This window comes from Rhinoderma darwinii, unplaced genomic scaffold (genome assembly GCF_050947455.1).
Source record: "Rhinoderma darwinii isolate aRhiDar2 unplaced genomic scaffold, aRhiDar2.hap1 Scaffold_4143, whole genome shotgun sequence".
Taxonomy (NCBI): Eukaryota; Metazoa; Chordata; class Amphibia; order Anura; family Rhinodermatidae; genus Rhinoderma; species Rhinoderma darwinii.
The window spans coordinates 25,842-43,935 of record NW_027463709.1 but is presented as its reverse complement, the minus strand read 5'-3'; the positions used below and the strand labels follow the sequence as shown (position 1 = coordinate 43,935).

Below are 18,094 nucleotides of genomic sequence, written 5' to 3'. Positions count from 1 at the left end.
CTTCGCCTCCCCCATACAAGGAGCTGGTTAACCCTTCGCCGCCCCCATTCAAGAAGCTGGTTAACCTTCCCCGCCCCATACAAGAAGCTGGTTAACCCTTCGCCGCCCCCATACAAGGAGCTGGTTAACCCTTCGCCGCCCCCATACAAGGAGCTGGTTAACCCTTCGCCGCCCCCATACAAGGAGCTTGTTAACCCTTCGCCGCCCCCATACAAGGAGCTGGTTAACCCTTCGCCCCCCCCATACAAGGATCTGGTTAACCATTCGCCTCCCCCATACAAGGATCTGGTTAACCCTTCACCTCCCCCATACAAGGAGCTGGTTAACCCTTTGACGCCCCCATACAAGGAGCTGGTTAAACCTTCACCACCCTCATACAAGGAGCTGGATAACCCTTCGCCTCCCCCATACAAGGAGCTGGTTAACCATTTCCTATCTCTATAATTTAACCCCTACTATCACAATAGCCTGCACCTGTTAACCTGGCGAAAGGAGACAAACAGAAAGCGACGGAAACAAATGAATTACCATTGAAATCATTCTAGCGCCACCGATCCAGTCCGCCCGTATATTGACATGGCTGCAGCGATGACGTGCCCATATACCCACAGGATCGCTGGTCTCCGTGGCAGTGGCGTAGCTATAGAGGTCGCAATTGCGACCAGGCCCTCAAGCGTCTGGGGCCCATAGACCCCCCCCTCCTATTGCCACATGGCGCGAAGTGTACAATATATTTTTTTAACGATTTATTTGTAGTGGCGCCGGCGCTGGGCTCACGTCTCGGTCACATGGTACACTCAGTATGCCATGTGACATCACGTGAGGGGCGTTCCAGCCATTCAGGAAGAGGTGCGGACGGTGGGAGAAACCCTGGAAGTTGGAGCCGATCATCCGACTCTTCAACAACATGTGGTGAGCCGCAGAGGGTCCTGCCTCCGATTTTTCTGCCATTTACGGCCTGAAAAACGGCCGGAAATAAGCGGTGTGAACATACACTTACAACTGCCAGCTAAGATAACCGTACCTGCAACTGTAACGAGCCGTGCACCTGTATGATCATCACATGACCAAGATAGATTATCTTTCCTGGAAGTAAATGATGAAGGTTCTTATGGAATTACAGCAAGCAGAGATCTTGAAAACCATGAGGAATTGATACAGAAAGTATATAGGAAAATTATATAACTTTTCATTCAATTACCTCTAGTTGCCGAGACTGAAATACAAGTCTATGGAAGATGTTCATAAATTACAAGACGATTTGGACACGGAGTGTTTGGACGTCCACTTGGCAAATGAGATTCAACGTAGATAAATGTAAAGTTCTGCATCTGGGAGTAATGATCTGCAGCATCATATGTCCTAGGGGGAGCTATAGTGGGCAAGTTTTAGAAATAGATACATTAAAAATTAGAAAAATTCTAATTCTCAAATTTTCTTTCAATTTTGGTGTTTTTCACAAATAAGCAATGAATTTAGTGACCAAATTTTTCCACTAACAAAGTACAACATGTCACGAGAAAACAATCTCAGAATCGCTTGGATAGGCAAAAGCATTCCAGAGTTATTAACCCATAAAAGGACACATCTGATTTGAAAAAATGGGGCTGGTCCTCAAGGGCCAAAATGACCTCGGTCCTGAAAGGGTTAATGGCACATACAAAAAATATACTGAAAACCTATTCCATGTAAAACCCCCTCAAAAAAAAGCAAGGGGGCGCTCCCTCCGTCTGGAAAAAAAGGTTCAATCTCCAGTGGCAACAAGTCTTCTTTACTGTAAAGACCCTCTTACACAGGCCAATTATCGGGCAAATGATTGTTCATCTGCTGATCGTATAGTTTAAAAAAAAAATTATTATGATGGTTGTCGGCAGCGCATCTTGGTGTGTAAACAGGGAGAAGCGGTGCCGAAATAATGATGTATGGGGATGAGTGAATGTAGTAATAACGACCGCTCGTCTCCATACATAGCTCCTTGTCAACGGAGCAAACGAGCACCGATCAACAATATGCCTCATTGATCAGCGCTAGTTTACACGGACCAGGACGGGTCATGTAGGAGGACCTTTAGAGCGGTGAATATGTGAAATAGCTAGAACTCGAGATGGTTTCAGAAAGGCCTCATATAATTCCCTAAAGTGAAAAAACATCAGCGCCTATGTCAATGTGTTCCTGTTTGAATGCTGATCCAGTGTGATCGCCTATTGGGATCAAAAGAAAAAGCTCTCTCCCCGCAGGCAGATTGGTTAGTGCCTTATGGGTATTCTTTCTTATTTTTAAACTTCCTCTGGATTAATAGGGGTAAAACAAAGTTCCATAATTTATCTACATCCCTGGTTGAACTTCATGGAAATTATATCTTTTTTCAACCGCACTATGTAACTAAATAACAAGATTGGACCCACACCTCCACCAAAGTAGCTCAATATCCCACTCCCTACCCAAGTAAGATTCTCAGAGGTTCAACAGGTGTGGACTTCTCAGAGGTTCAACAGGTGTGGACTTCTCAGAGGTTCAACAGGTGTGGACTTCTCAGAGGTTCAACAGGTGTGGACTTCTCAGAGGTTCAACAGGTGTGGACTTCTCAGAGGTTCAACAGGTGTGGACTTCTCAGAGGTTCAACAGGTGTGGACTTCTCAGAGGTTCAACAGGTGTGGACTTCTCAGAGGTTCAACAGGTGTGGACTTCTCAGAGGTTCAAGAAGCTGAGGTGTGGACCTCTATATGCAGGTGCATTGCAAGAGCTGCTTAAACTGTTCTTGTACCTACAGAACTCAGAGAGGTAGTCGCCAGTAAATTATTTATATTCATTCCCGTAGAGCCATTACTTTATTAATCAGTAGAAGGCATATACAATAATACTACATTCGTTCCTTAACATCACAAGGACAACTAAACCAGTTCTACAGTGCATAGACCTCGCATACAGCAACCCAGACCTCTTCTTCCTGAACCCAGGGTGTATACATTTGAGTGAGAAGGGGTATTGGGATTCGCTGACTTTGTGTTGTAAGATTTGACATCATGAATAATTAACAAAGGACCACATTCTTTAAAAAGTCAACAAATCTGTCACAAATGTATTAAATAGTCTTACAAATGGAATATAGCATTAATAGACCACTAACGTGGTCAAGGATTTATGACTAGGTTCAAAGTGGTTATCTGGGACTACAATATTGATGTCCTATCCTTAGGATAGGTCCTCAATATCAGATCGGTGGGGATAGGCCATCAATTTTGTAGTCATCGAAAACTACTTTATTCAGGTTCTTAAATCTTGTGAAACTTTTTCATGGTCCAAGGGAATTTGAGCCATTGGCCAAGCTAAGTCTCGGTGCTTGTCCCAGGTGTGGATGCTGCAATATCTGTCAAATTTTTATTTACTCCAGAAGCATTTCCCCACACACGGGACATGGAAGCGATTTCAGACTTTTACGAGGAGGCTTCTTCATCGTAGTGGTAGAGGGGTTGCCACACTTTGAACTGGTCAAGGTTAGGTTCTGTGGAACTTTCCAGATGGGGAGAAGGAATGGAGTCTTTTGAAAGGTTGGTTTTTCCATTCTGGAGCTGAACTTATTTGAGGAATTCTTTGGTGCATTTGAAGAGAAGACTTGGAGGTAAAAGACTTGGACACTGCAACGTATGAAACATGTGGTGGACTTGAAATGTCATCTTTGAATTGTAAAATTTCTTCTGTACTGTAGATTGAAAGGGTTTGGCCTAGAGTGTTTAACTTGATGCTGAAATAGCTCCAACCTATCGTTCAAACTCTCTCCACACTCCGAACATTCAAACTCTTTGTCCTTCTCCTGGACCGGCTTCTGAGCACTTAATTCAAGCTCATTTCTGAGAAAGTCTCCACTCCCGTTGGAGGTCAACTGTTGTCTTGATTTCTCATGACCTAATTGATGTCTCTGAAGATGAGCTTTTCTCTTGTAGGTTTCACCACATTCTAGACATTTGAATGGTCTTTCATTGGTGTGACTTTGCCTGTGCCTTTTTAGTCTATCTTTACTTGGAAATGTTTTACCACATTCCAGGCAGGGCGGTGGCTTCTTCCGATGAGTTTTTTCATGTAAGGAAAGAGATAACTTTGTGGGAAACGAAATATCACAATATGAACATCTAACATAATTACTTCCCTCATGTGTTAACTGGTGTAGAACAAGATCCGATTGTCTCCCAAAACATTTGCCACATACGGAACATATAAAAGGCATTCCCCCGGTGTGGATGATCTGGTGCTTGGCAAGGTCCAAGTTGCTTGGGAAAGATTCTGGACATTCGGGGCAGTTATACAGGATCTCCAGAGAGTGTGTGGTCTGTTGTATGGTACAGAAATATTTTTTGCTGCTTGTTGTTATGTCGTTGTAGTTATGTTCGGCTTCTATAAGTTTTTTACTTACGTGTTTCACTTCTGCTTTCCCCAATGGAGAAGATTCAGGTTTTTGTGATTTTGATATTTCTTCTAACGCTGGTTCCTCTTTAGGTGGATATTGTGGTGTATGATCTACGGGTATAGTACAGCCAGGGTTTGTGACGTTTCCTTCATCATATGAATCTGGCTCATTTTTACTACGAGTAGTTGGATATTGCTGTGAACTATCGATGTTTGCATGAATGTCCAGGTCTGCATGGTTGACTCCATCACATGAGACTGGTTCCTCCTTAAAATGAGTAGTTGGATATTCAGTATTATATCTGGGTTTATAAATGTTGGGGTCTTTGAGGTTTCCTTGATCACAATAGACTGGTTCCTCCTTAATATTAGGTAATAGATATTGGGTATGATCTGTGGGTGTATAACTGTTGGTGTCCATGAGATTTTCATCCCATAAGGCTTGTTCCTCCTGAATATGAGCAGTTGAATGTTTTTGTATATGATCCATGGGTGTATGATATTCACCATCTATGAGGTTTCCTTCATCATGTGAGACTGGTTCCTCCTTAATAGGAGTAGATGGATATTGTGGGGTTTTATCCACGACTGTATTAAAATTGGGGTTTGAGAAATTTCCTTCATTACATTCCATGAAGTGAGAAGATCCACACATCATACGATCTACAGGGACATAGAAGTTGGAGCTCGTACAGTTTTCTCCATCACACAGGGGTTTCTCTTCTATATTATTTGATGGATATTGTGTCATTGTAGAAATAGCAGCTTCTTCCATAATACGTGAGTTTGACTCCTCAGCAGCTACTCGTACAGGCTCATATTCCTCCAGTCCAGTCGGACATCTTTCTATATCTTGTACATTCCCATTTATCTCCCCGTCCTTTTCTCTTAGGTCTCTCAGTGATGGTGCCGATGTGTTCAGTTCTTCATTGTGATCTTTTTTTTCATCTCCAACTGCTCGAAACAAAGAAATTGGAAGTTAGAAACCTAAAAATTGCTGTCCTTCCAGGTACTATGGTAAATGTGAGCTAAAGACAGCTTCCTGGCCTTAATCATAGTGAGAATAACATTACATTAGATGCCACGAGTACAATAGATGCCACGCCATTAAACATAGCAACCTTAATTTCTGTATTAAGAGAGGTCCCTGAGAGAAGGTTGGGACAGAAAGACAAGGGCAACAAGACGTGGCCCCAACAGGGACACGATGTACCAACAATGGCTCAGCCAATCTGCAGCTACCAGAAAGGCCGCAATCCCTTGTGAGAGAAGCCGACCCAGTTTTCGACCCCAGGAACGGATACTGCAATCAGAGCCGGATTGTGAGCTTCCGCCCAGACCACAATCTTTGCGGCATTGGCTATCTCCGCCACACTGCGAATGCCACCCTGGTGATTTCAATAAGCCACGAAATCCGGCAACACACAATCCGGGTTCATACAGTGACGATGTTTAGGGCAGTAGGCACAGGAAAATGGCTCTCAATTCCGGAAGGTTGACGGAAGAGATCCTCAGACCAGCAATGGTAGTCCTTCCAGGTACTATGGTAAATGTGAGCTAAAGACAGCTTCCTGGCCTTAATCATAGTGAGAACAACATTACATTAGATGCCACGAGTACAATAGATGCCACGCCATTAAACATAGCGACCTTAATTTCTGTATTAAGAGAGGTCCCTGAGAGAAGGTTGGGACAGAAAGACAAGGGCAACAAGACGTGGCCCCAACAGGGACACGATGTACCAACAATGGCTCAGCCAATCTGCAGCTACCAGAAAGGCCGCAATCCCTTGTGAGAGAAGCCGACCCAGTTTTCGACCCCAGGAACGGATACTGCAATCAGAGCCGGATTGTGAGCTTCCGCCCAGACCACAATCTTTGCGGCATTGGCTATCTCCGCCACACTGCGAATGCCACCCTGGTGATTTCAATAAGCCACGAAATCCGGCAACACACAATCCGGGTTCATACAGTGACGATGTTTAGGGCAGTAGGCACAGGAAAATGGCTCTCAATTCCGGAAGGTTGACGGAAGAGATCCTCAGACCAGCAATGGTAGTCCTTCCAGGTACTATGGTAAATGTGAGCTAAAGACAGCTTCCTGGCCTTAATCATAGTGAGAATAACATTACATTAGATGCCACGAGTACAATAGATGCCACGCCATTAAACATAGCGACCTTAATTTCTGTATTAAGAGAGGTCCCTGAGAGAAGGTTGGGACAGAAAGACAAGGGCAACAAGACGTGGCCCCAACAGGGACACGATGTACCAACAATGGCTCAGCCAATCTGCAGCTACCAGAAAGGCCGCAATCCCTTGTGAGAGAAGCCGACCCAGTTTTCGACCCCAGGAACGGATACTGCAATCAGAGCCGGATTGTGAGCTTCCGCCCAGACCACAATCTTTGCGGCATTGGCTATCTCCGCCACACTGCGAATGCCACCCTGGTGATTTCAATAAGCCACGAAATCCGGCAACACACAATCCGGGTTCATACAGTGACGATGTTTAGGGCAGTAGGCACAGGAAAATGGCTCTCAATTCCGGAAGGTTGACGGAAGAGAGGATTACTGTGGAGACCACAGCCCCTGAGCCGTGAGGTTCTAAAAAAATGCCCCATCATCCCTCGAGACTGACATACATGGAGAGGATCAGACAGTTCAGTCGAAGGAAGGAATGACCCCAGGGAACGGCCGGGGAGGTAATCCACAACAGAAGGAAATGACGGACTGCGAGTGGAAGAATCAACTTCAGATCCAGAGAATCAAAGTATCAATTCCACAGGGAAAGGATTGCCCGTTGTAGAGGGCGCATGTGAAACTGGGCAAAGGGAATGGTCTCTATCGAGGGCACCATGGTCCTGAGAACCCGCCTGCAGAACTTTTTCTTAAAGAAACATGCAGATATTGTCCACTGAGAAAACTCCCGCTGCTCCATGGAAGCCATGACAGTTCGGAGAGATTTTATCCAAAAATTGCAAACTCAAACACATAAGTTGGGACACTTGAGGTCCAGGATTGGCCGCACCGAGAAGTTCTTTTTGGGGGCGACAAGGAGTTTGGAACAGAAACTCTGGATCCTTTCGTTCGAGGGTACTGGAGTGAAAACACCTTAAAGGAGCAGAGAGTCGATTGTTTGAAAAAAAACTGCGTCCTGGAGGGGGATTGTGGAACAGTGGACTGAAAGAAAATGCTCTGGAGGAAGACTGTCAAATTCGATTTTGTATCAGGAGGATACCGCCTCCTGAACCAAGGCGGCTGAAATTTGAGAGAGCCAGACGTCCTTGAAGTGAAGACTGGCCCCCCACCTGAGATGAATAGAATGGGGTGCACCTTCAGGCAGAAATGGCCTTGCCGACTCCAGCGAGCCTTTTAGCCGATGTAAACCTTTGAATTAATTATTTATTTTTATGAAAAGGTCATTCATTGTGATGGGTGCAACTTTATAAAAAGTTTTTGGAAATTTTTTTTTAAAGATACAGTTGCCTTGTATCCTGTATACAGAGCAGCTGTATCTTTCGCTATGACCCGAGTCAGTCCTGCGGAACGGACGGGTTCGGTGTCAGCGGGTCCTTCGTGTCTCTGACACACAGGATCCACCTGTATTCTATCACATCCATGTTATGAACTTAGATGTGATCCATAGCTTTCACTAACGGGAGCCGGAATTAACTAATGACGGAGCTGCTCTGTATACAGGATTCAGAGCAGCTATAGCTCATAAAGTAACATTTTTAATAAAATCTATTTACACAGTGGAGTCCCATTATTATGAGCACCTCCTGCTTTCTATGTCGGCAGCGCATAACCCAGGAAGGACGTGATGTGTCGTGGGCTCGGTGGGTATATAAGGGGTGCGGTCGGCTGTTTGATCACATATCACTCGTTGTGGTCGTGGGTATAAGGGGCGATTTACCAGAGTTGCAATAAGTGCTGATTATCGGCTTTCGGGCCAGGGTGTCGGTATTTCTCACACAGCGCAGCTTGTGTACTCTTCTTATGCTGCTGTGGTGACAGTGAATCGTGAGCGGACAAATGGCAGCATTGGGAAAAAAGACGTGGAAACTGTGGAGCACCGCGCGCCATTAATGTGAGAGGTGAACGTCAGCTACGAAGGGGCGAACGACACGCTACAGTGGAGCTGCACACCGTGAAAATCAACCAGGGGCTACCAGACGTGTCTAATACAACAGTTCAGGGAACCCGACACGTATGGGGCTCCGAAGACGGACGGTCACTGCTCCTATGTAACAAAGGCGCAGCGGAAAAAAAGGCTTCAATTTGCACGGCAGGATTGGGATTGGACCACCTATGATTGACTAAGAGTGGTCTTCTCCGATGAATCACGTTTTCTGCTTTATCGAACGGATGGACGTTGGCATGTCAGGCGAGAAACATCAGCGAACAAACACCCGGCAGCCATTGCTGGAAGAACACGACCCGGGGGCGGCAGAGTTATGGTCGAGGGAATTTTTCTGGCATTCTCTGGACCACTCATCCATGTGGACGGCTCTGAAGAGATTGTGATATGAATCAACCGTTGCAGGTCACGTCCCCCCCCTACATACGGATTGTCTTCCCGATGGAACCTTCCAGCAAGACAATGCGACATGTCACACGGCTAGAAATGTCTGACACAAAGAGACCGACCAAGACCTCCAAGTACTTCCTCGGCCCCTAATTCACCAGACTGGAACCCAATTGAGCATCTGTGGGACCTCGATCGTCTTGTTCGCTCTATGGATCCTCCACCACGCACCTCCAGCAAATGTGGGATGTTCTGCAGTCAGCGCGGCGCCAGATACCGGAGACCACCGACCAGCACCTTATTGATCACCTCTAGCCCGTTCAGCGATGTCCGGGCTGCACACGGCGGTTACTCTGGATATTACCTGCTGGTCAGAATAATGGGATATAAAGTGGCACTAATCATACTGAGACATTTTTATAAAAAAACAACAAAATTAAAAATACCATTCAAAAGGTTCACATAGCCTTTAAAAGACAATCCCTTCAAGTTCTGAATGAGCGGAGAGGACCGATAGGGAACTTGAGGCTGTAGAAAGGAAATGGAGTCAGTTGAAGGGGAAGGTGCAGAATCCGTGACCTGTGGGGTGACCTAATGGACAGCCCTAATTATGGCCTCCAACGAGAAGGGGAGGTGGGGAAGAATCCTTAACAGCTGAATCCGATTCGAAATTGCTTGCGGGGTCTGCCACAAGAGCAAGACATGGACGAAGAGTACATCAGAGGAGGGGCAGAACAGGGTCCAGGGGAGGGCGGGTAGATGTTCCGACCAAAATGGACTGAATGATGCTCGCTAGGTTATCACCTGTACTGAAAAGGGAATTGGCCCATTCGGGATCCACACTCATCAGACCAGGGATGAGTAACACTGGGGGTGGCAGGGGTGTAGAGGCTGCAGGTATTTGGCCAGGAAGTCGGCAAGCATCGCATAAGGAAGTAGATTATACACAAGGAAATATAGTATTGCACTGGGAACAGGCATAATAAATTGCAGAGTTTGTCTGGCGTGAGGGTTCTCCCTTAAGGTCAGACGTGGCAGTAGAGGGGGTAACTAAACCACACACCGTACTAGTGGGAGTGAAGGAACCAATAGATCCGCTGTGCACAGCAGCGACCGTCCAAATGGAGGAGATCAGTTCAGGAGGAAAAATCACATGGGCTACGACCCCTGGAGTCCCGCAATTGGCCGCTTGCGTGTCATGTGATGAGACCGGCCATTCGGCCAACCAGATAGCGTCGGCCATGCTGATAGAAATGGTGCCACAGGCAAAATAAGCCACAGAGCCACAAACTACATGCCATTGAAGGCTAGAACCAGGGGATCTATACTACAAACAAGCGGTGCCCCGGAGGGGGATAACTCTCACCATCCTCTCAGTGCTTTTTCTCCATCTCCCAGAAAAACAACCATAAGGAGCACCCCCCTCAGTGTTATATCATTTACTTAGAGACGCTCGTTAGGCTGGCGGGTGACACAGGAGCTGACACTTGTCCCACTTGTATTCACAGGCAGGTTGGACATCGGTGCATTTCCCATATGACACCGTGCGCCCGCCAAGGAGAGGACAAGGGGTCAAACCTCTGTCCCATCTTCTCACTTGATGAAAAAGAAAAAAAATAAATCTTTGGTAGAAACTCTACTGCATTAGAAGAAGTGTCTGCCTGCTACAACACGAAGCCAAGACTGAATAGCCCAGTGTATGTGGGCGGGGCATATCCTGTAGGAGGAGCCACTTTTTTATTTCTCATTGTCACGCCTCCTAGTGACAGCAGCTCATACCACCGTCTGCGTCCTCCAATGTAAACAACGAGAAAATATTTGTTTTCCGATGGATGGAAGTCGACTTAAAGAGGCTGTCACCACATTATAAGTGGCCTATCTTGTACATGTGATCGGCGCTGTAATGTAGATAACAGTGGTCCTAGTAATAAAGAGGCTGTCACCACATTATAAGTGGCCTATCTTGTACATGATGTGATCGGCGCTGTAATGTTGATAACAGTGGTCCTAGTAATAAAGAGGCTGTCACCACATTATAAGTGGCCTATATTGTACATGTGTTCGGCGCTGTAATGTACTGTAGATAAGTGTTTTTTTATTTAGAAAAACGATCATTTGTGACGGAGTTATGACCTATATTAGCTTTATGCTAATGAGTTTCTCAATGGACAACTAGGCGTGTTTTACTTTTTGGCCAAGTGGGCGTTGTGGAGAGAAGTGTATGACGCTGACCAATCAGTGACCAATCAGCGTCATACACATCTCTACATTCATTTACACAGCACTAGCGATATAGCTATATCACTATGTGCAGCCACATACACACACTATAACATTACTGCAGTGTCCTGACAATGAATATACATTACCTCCAGCCAGGACGGGATGTGTATTCAGAATCCTGACACTTCTCGGCACGTCTCTGTGATTTACAGCTTACAGAGTAATCTCGCGAGACTACGCCTGCTGTGCTGTAACTCACAGAGAAGTGGTCAGGATTCTGAATACACATCACGTCCAGGCTGGAGGGTATGTATATTCATTGTCAGGACACTGCAGTAATGTTATAGTGTGTTTATGTGGCTGCACATAGTGATATAGCTATATCACTATGTGCTGTGTAAATGAATGGAGAGAAGTGTATGACGCTGATTGGTCACCGATTGGTTAGCGTCATACACTTCTCTCCACAACGCCCCCTTGGTCATATTGTAAAACACGCCCAGTTGTCCATTGAGAAAGTCAATAGCATAAAGCTAATATACGTCACAAATGATCGTTTTTTCAAAATAAATAAAACACTGCTGTAATCTACATTACAGCGCCGATCACATCATGTACAATATAGGCCACTTACAATGTGGTGACAGCCTCTTTATTACTAGGACCACTGTTCTCTACATTACAGCGCCGATCACATCATGTACAAGATAGGCAACTTATAATGTGGTGACAGCCTCTTTAATTCATAAAAAAACATTGTACAATGGCGGCTACGTCTGTAACACACATGGTATATACATCTACTACATATACAGTATGTGGCCGCACAACTTTGATACAAGTAGTGAAGATATTTAGTGATAATAAAGCATCTCTTACCGGGTGATGTGCGGTTCCGGTGGTCCTCCATCATGACGTCCTTACACGGATCCCTCTTACCCGGTGGTGTGCGGTTCCGGTGGTCCTCCATCATGACGTCCTTGTACAGATCCTTCTTACCCGATGGTGTGCGGTTCCGGTGCTCCTCCATCATGACGTCCTTGTACAGATCCCTCTTACCGGGTGGTGTGCGGTTCCGGAGGTCCTCCATCATGACGTCCTTGTACAGATCCTTGTGTCCTTCTATATACTCCCACTCCTCCATGGAGAAATAGACGGCGACATCCTGACATCTTATAGGAACCTGACACACAATGATACAGTCATCAACCAGACCGTAGTGGGGAACATTTATTAAGACCGGCGTTTCATACACCAATCTTAATAACTAATTCACTAGAATTAAAGGAGGAATGCCTCCTAATAAACGTGTCGCATCTTTCCACTGGCCTTGTGCCACCCCCACTGTTCCTCTTTTCTTCAACCCACCAGGTCTTCTCCGGCTCCCTCTTCATGATGTGGCTCATTCATGGTACGGACATAGGGCCGCATAAAGAGAGCCAGAGGCAACACGGTAGGGAGAAGAGAAGCGGTGAGCTAAGTAAATCTATATAGATATTTTTTTATTTTTTGTGTGTCTTAAAGAGAAGGGGGAGGGGGTAGTCAGATGATGGGGGTGCAAGGTATGAGGCCCAGCATTGACCTCTTCCTTGTTACGCCCCACAGACTGAACTTCATGCCAGCTGGGAGCCGGCAAAGACGTTACATAGTTAGTACGGCTGAAAAAAGACACATGTCCATCAAGTTCAACCAAGGGCAAACTATAATTTACATAAATTTTCTGGCGTAAATTATAAGAAAATTTGTCGGGCCGATGTTGTCAGCCTCATTTTATGCTCAATTTCCACAAAAGTGGCGAAGGCGGCATAAAAATATTTTAAAAAAAATGTCCCCATCATTCCTTAGCATTACTATAAAATGTCCCAGCATTCAACGGTAGCGCTCACCTCCCCCGACAGCAGCTCGATGATCTTGTTGGTGAGGTCCAGGATCTTCTTCCCATTGTTTCGGCTTCTGGGGGTCACATACTTCCCGGACGTCTTCCTCAATACTGTATAGTCCTGTGTATGGACAGACACTAATAAGCATCACTATATACATTGGCGGAAACCCTCACCTCCCTAGTCACGTCTTTATCTTATAATTCCCAGAATCCGTCTCACCTCTCCGGTCAGTAGACAAATGATCTCCAGGGTGAGATTTAATATCTTCTCACTCATCTTGTTCTTCTCGGTCTTCATCATGATGGTCCCAGGATGGTCCCAGGACGGTCCCAGAACTTCCTATGGTCAGAAAATATAAACCAGCATTTTAGAACAATGAAACGTTTCTCTCACTCATTGCTGGGTATTAGTTCCGGTTTCTCACGGCCTCTCGTCCGCATTGTTCCAGATTGACTCCTGTGTTTCGACCCTGCTCTGTTCCTAGACTCTACCTATCTAGCTCGCCCACGGGCCTGGACTTCAGACTCCGCCTCGCCCTCTGGTTTTCTCACCGACCTTCTGGGTCTGACCCTTGGCTAACGTCTGGCTACCCATGACTCGCTGTTAACCGGTGAATATTCTGAGGACTATGAACTGGGAATCCGACTGGTTAAAGGGGTTGTCCACTACCGGACAACTGAAGACCTATCCACCGGATAAGTCATCAGTATATCATCGGTGCGGGTCCGACACCTGCTGCTCCAGTGGCCTCCATGCAACGGACGTCCATGCCGGAAGTAGGTGGCTGCGGTCACGGAATAGTGGCCGAGCTGTAGCTCGGCCGCAATGCAATGTACGGAGCAAACGGTTTCCGGCTCCATACATTGCATACTCTGCAATGACATCCGGTGCCCGCAGGCAGCCGAAGCAGCTAATTGGTGCGGGGTCCAGGTGTCGGATCCGCAATGATAACCTACTGATGACCTATCCTGTGGAGAGGTCATCAGGTGTCCACTACTGGACAACCCCTTTAAGTCCTAGCCCCCTTGTGGGGGTTCCTGGTGATGGACAGAAGAATCCCTTAGCCAAACTTTATTCTTGGAAGGCCTAAACATGATGTGAATGGGGACTTATTTATATTTTTGTAGAACCCAACCAGGCCACTGATAACAAGATCCATAAACGGACAGTGATTTCAGGGGTTTCTTCACAGCCAAAATTGTTGCCGAAGATTTGGCTGGGGACTTAGGTGGGCTGGGGGCTAGTTGATGCTCTGCTCAGGGACCATAGCGCTGGGAAACTCCTGACATCACTATCCATATATGGACAGTGACTTCAGGCGTTTTCCCAGGGCCGGTCCCCGGGCGACGTATCCCACTGTATGCCATACAGGGGGATTCGTTTGGCCTTTAGTCGGAGGTATATGTCAGGGGTCTTCCTGATGTATACCTCCGAGGGAACGATTAAACGTGATGTGAATGGGGCCTTATTTATATTAAAAGTGACAAATGGGCAAAATGCCCATAAGAAGAGCCCCCAGGGGAAGAAAGGCGTGGTAGTGGGGAACCTTCAATAATTTGGTAGGAATAGGGATAATGCAGGTTAAGTTTTTTTTTGCTTTGTCCAAAATGGAGCTGGCCACACGGCTCGTGGTGCCATGTAGTCTAGGGGGGATAAAGGAACAATAGGGGATGGTTTTGGACCTGACATTAGGTGTAAGGTAATTGGGTGAGGAAATTAGGGATGTTAATTGGGTAAGGGGAATAGGGTGGAGTAATGTAGGGGGATGTGAGGGAGAGCAGGCTCATTTTGTTTCCGTTTAGAGGGAAAAGCAAGATCCACCCACCCAGCCCTTATTATAAGTGTTGTTGTGATGTTCGGTGTTGGAAGGTGGGGTTGCGGCACTTCACACACTTGGAGTCGGTAGCTATGGGCCACGGCGAGATAACCACAAGCTTTATGTTTTCATGGTTAGTAGTAGAATCATCATATACAGTTGTTTTAGCAAGTTGGCGGCTTTTTTTTTCTACTCCATGGATTACACCTTCCCGTATTATCACGTACATGCACATCATGGGGAGGATCACCTTCCCGCATTGTGACGTGCACGTACGTGATTGAGATCATGCGGGCACAGAAGCTGGGCCTGCACGATCACAGCGGGAGCCCGGATGTGGCTGAGCAACAACCAATACCGGCCGGTTTACACATATATGGCATCGCCGCGACCGTAACGACCTGAACAACAAGCTAACATTGATTAAACCGCATAGTGAACGCCGTACAAAAAAAACAAAAACAAAAAAAAATGATTACAAAATTGCTTTCCTTTCATTTTCCACCACCACCATCCAAAAAAAAAAAAAAAGTATAATAAAAGTTAATAAGTCCCATTTCTGATGGATGCGGGTCCCAGAGGTGGGCTCAAGAATGAGGGTCCCGGATCCCATCCCTGCCCGGTGAGGTGACCGCTGCATTCACGGGGTGAAGGTGGACGGGATTCTGATAACAGCCGAGCTGCGCGGTTACCACCCCTCCCATAGAAGTGAAGGCAGGTATATGAAACAGTGTAACATAGCGGCTTACGCCATTTCTATAACGTCCACGTCACAGACACAGCGCGGCTCCCTCTGCTACAATGTTTCCGTAGCCCCCACTCACTTCTATGGGAGGTAAGAAAACAGCGTTTCCAGAATCCAGACCACCTTCACCGTCTAAATGTAGCAGCGAGCGGCCGCAGCACCCACAAGGACGGGATGAGGGGACCCCAGATCTTCAGATAGATGCGTGTCCCAGAGCTCGGACCCACATATATCCAACAACCCCTTTATATACTATATTGGCGTATTTGCGCGGTATAACAACATCACTATATGTGCCGGATGTATAACAGACAATATAAACAACACATTATAATGTAACATAAAATAACACACTACACAACACTATAACAATCTACATATAATATATACCACACACCATATAATCCATCACACACTACATATAACACACGCTACATATAATATATACCACACACACGCTACATATAATATATAACATACACACTACATATAATATATAACACACACACTACATATAATATATACCACACACACTACATATAATATATACCACACGCTACATATAATATATACCACACACGCTACATATAATATATACCACACGCTACATATAATATATAACACACGCTACATATAATATATACCACACACTACATATAATATATAACATACACACTACATATAATATATAACACACACACTACATATAATATATACCACACACGCTACATATAATATATACCACACACACTACATATAATATATAACACACACACTACATATAATATATACCACACGCTACATATAATATATACCACACGCTACATATAATATATACCACACGCTACATATAATATATACCACACGCTACATATAATATATACCACACGCTACATATAATATATACCACACGCTACATATAATATATACAACACACGCTACATATAATATATACCACACACGCTACATATAATATATACCACACACGCTACATATAATATATACCACACACACTACATATAATATATAACACACACACTACATATAATATATACCACACGCTACATATAATATATACCACACGCTACATATAATATATAACACACGCTACATATAATATATACCACACACACTACATATAATATATACCACACACACTACATATAATATATACCACACGCTACATATAATATATACCACACGCTACATATAATATATAAACACACACTACATATAATATATACCACACACACACTACATATAATATATAACACACGCTACATATAATATATACCACACGCTACATATAATATATAACACACACTACATATAATATATAACACACGCTACATATAATATATAACACACGCTACATATAATATATAACACACACTACATATAATATATACCACACGCTACATATAATATATACCACACTCTACATATAATATATACCACACGCTACATATAATATATACCACACGCTACATATAATATATAACACACACTACATATAATATAATCACCCACCAGCAGAGACTCTGATCATTTCCACTGTCATATGGAGAATGGAGTTTCTCCTGGTGATGATGTCACAGGAAGGGGAGGAGCCTCCGAGATCACATGACTGCACCTAACAGGAAGTAGCTGCACTGTGCTTGTCTAGATGTCTACACAGGAGCAGAGTGCTGGAGGGGCTGAAAGAGGGGACCACTGATTCTTACATGGGACTGTATGCTGGAGGGACTGAAAGAGGAGAGCGATTATTCTTACATGGGACTGTATGCTGGAGGGGCTGAAAGATGGAAGCGATGATTCTTACATGAGACTGTATGCTGGAGGTGGCTGAAAGAGGGGAGCGATGATTCTTACATGGGACTGTATGCTGGAGGGGGCTGAAAGAGGGGAGCGATGATTCTTACATGGGACTGTATGCTGGAGGGGCTGAGAGAGGGGAGCAATGATTCTTACATGGGACTGTATGCTGGAGGAGGCTGATAGAGGGGAGCAATGATTCTTACATGGGACTGTATGCTGGAGGAGGCTGATAGAGGGGAGCAATGATTCTTACATGGGACTGTATGCTAAAGGAGGCTGAAAGAGGGGAGCGCTGGATCTTACATGGGACTGTATGCTGGAGGGGCTGAGAGAGGGGAGCGATGATTCTTACATGGGACTGTATGCTGGAGGAGGCTGAAAGAGGGGAGCGATGATTCTTACATGGGACTGTATGCTGGAGGTGGCTGAAAGAGGGGAGCGATGATTCTTACATGGGACTGTATGCTGGAGGAGGCTGAAAGAGGGGAGCAATGATTCTTACATGGGACTGTATGCTGGAGGTGGCTGAAAGAGGGAAGCGATGACTCTTACATGGGACTGTATGCTGGAGGAGGCTGATAGAGGGGAGCAATGATTCTTACATGGGACTGTATGCTGGAGGGGGCTGATAGAGGGGAGCAATGATTCTTACATGGGACTGTATGCTGGAGGAGGCTGA

At 45.3% G+C, this 18,094-nt stretch overlaps 1 protein-coding gene across 1 annotated transcript; it reads right to left on the bottom strand.

The window, feature by feature from the left end:
• Window positions 1–2,819: 2,819 nt before the first annotated feature.
• LOC142709515 (uncharacterized) lies at window positions 2,820–17,182 on the bottom strand. The gene is made up of 5 exons (XM_075848487.1): window positions 17,128–17,182; window positions 13,256–13,375; window positions 13,040–13,153; window positions 12,033–12,336; window positions 2,820–5,355 (listed from the first exon to the last, which is right to left on the bottom strand). The coding sequence occupies exons 2-5, from the start codon at window positions 13,334–13,336 to the stop codon at window positions 3,671–3,673; spliced, it is 2,184 nt and encodes a 727-aa protein (XP_075704602.1). The 5' UTR covers window positions 13,337–13,375; window positions 17,128–17,182; the 3' UTR covers window positions 2,820–3,670.
• Window positions 17,183–18,094: the final 912 nt, after the last annotated feature.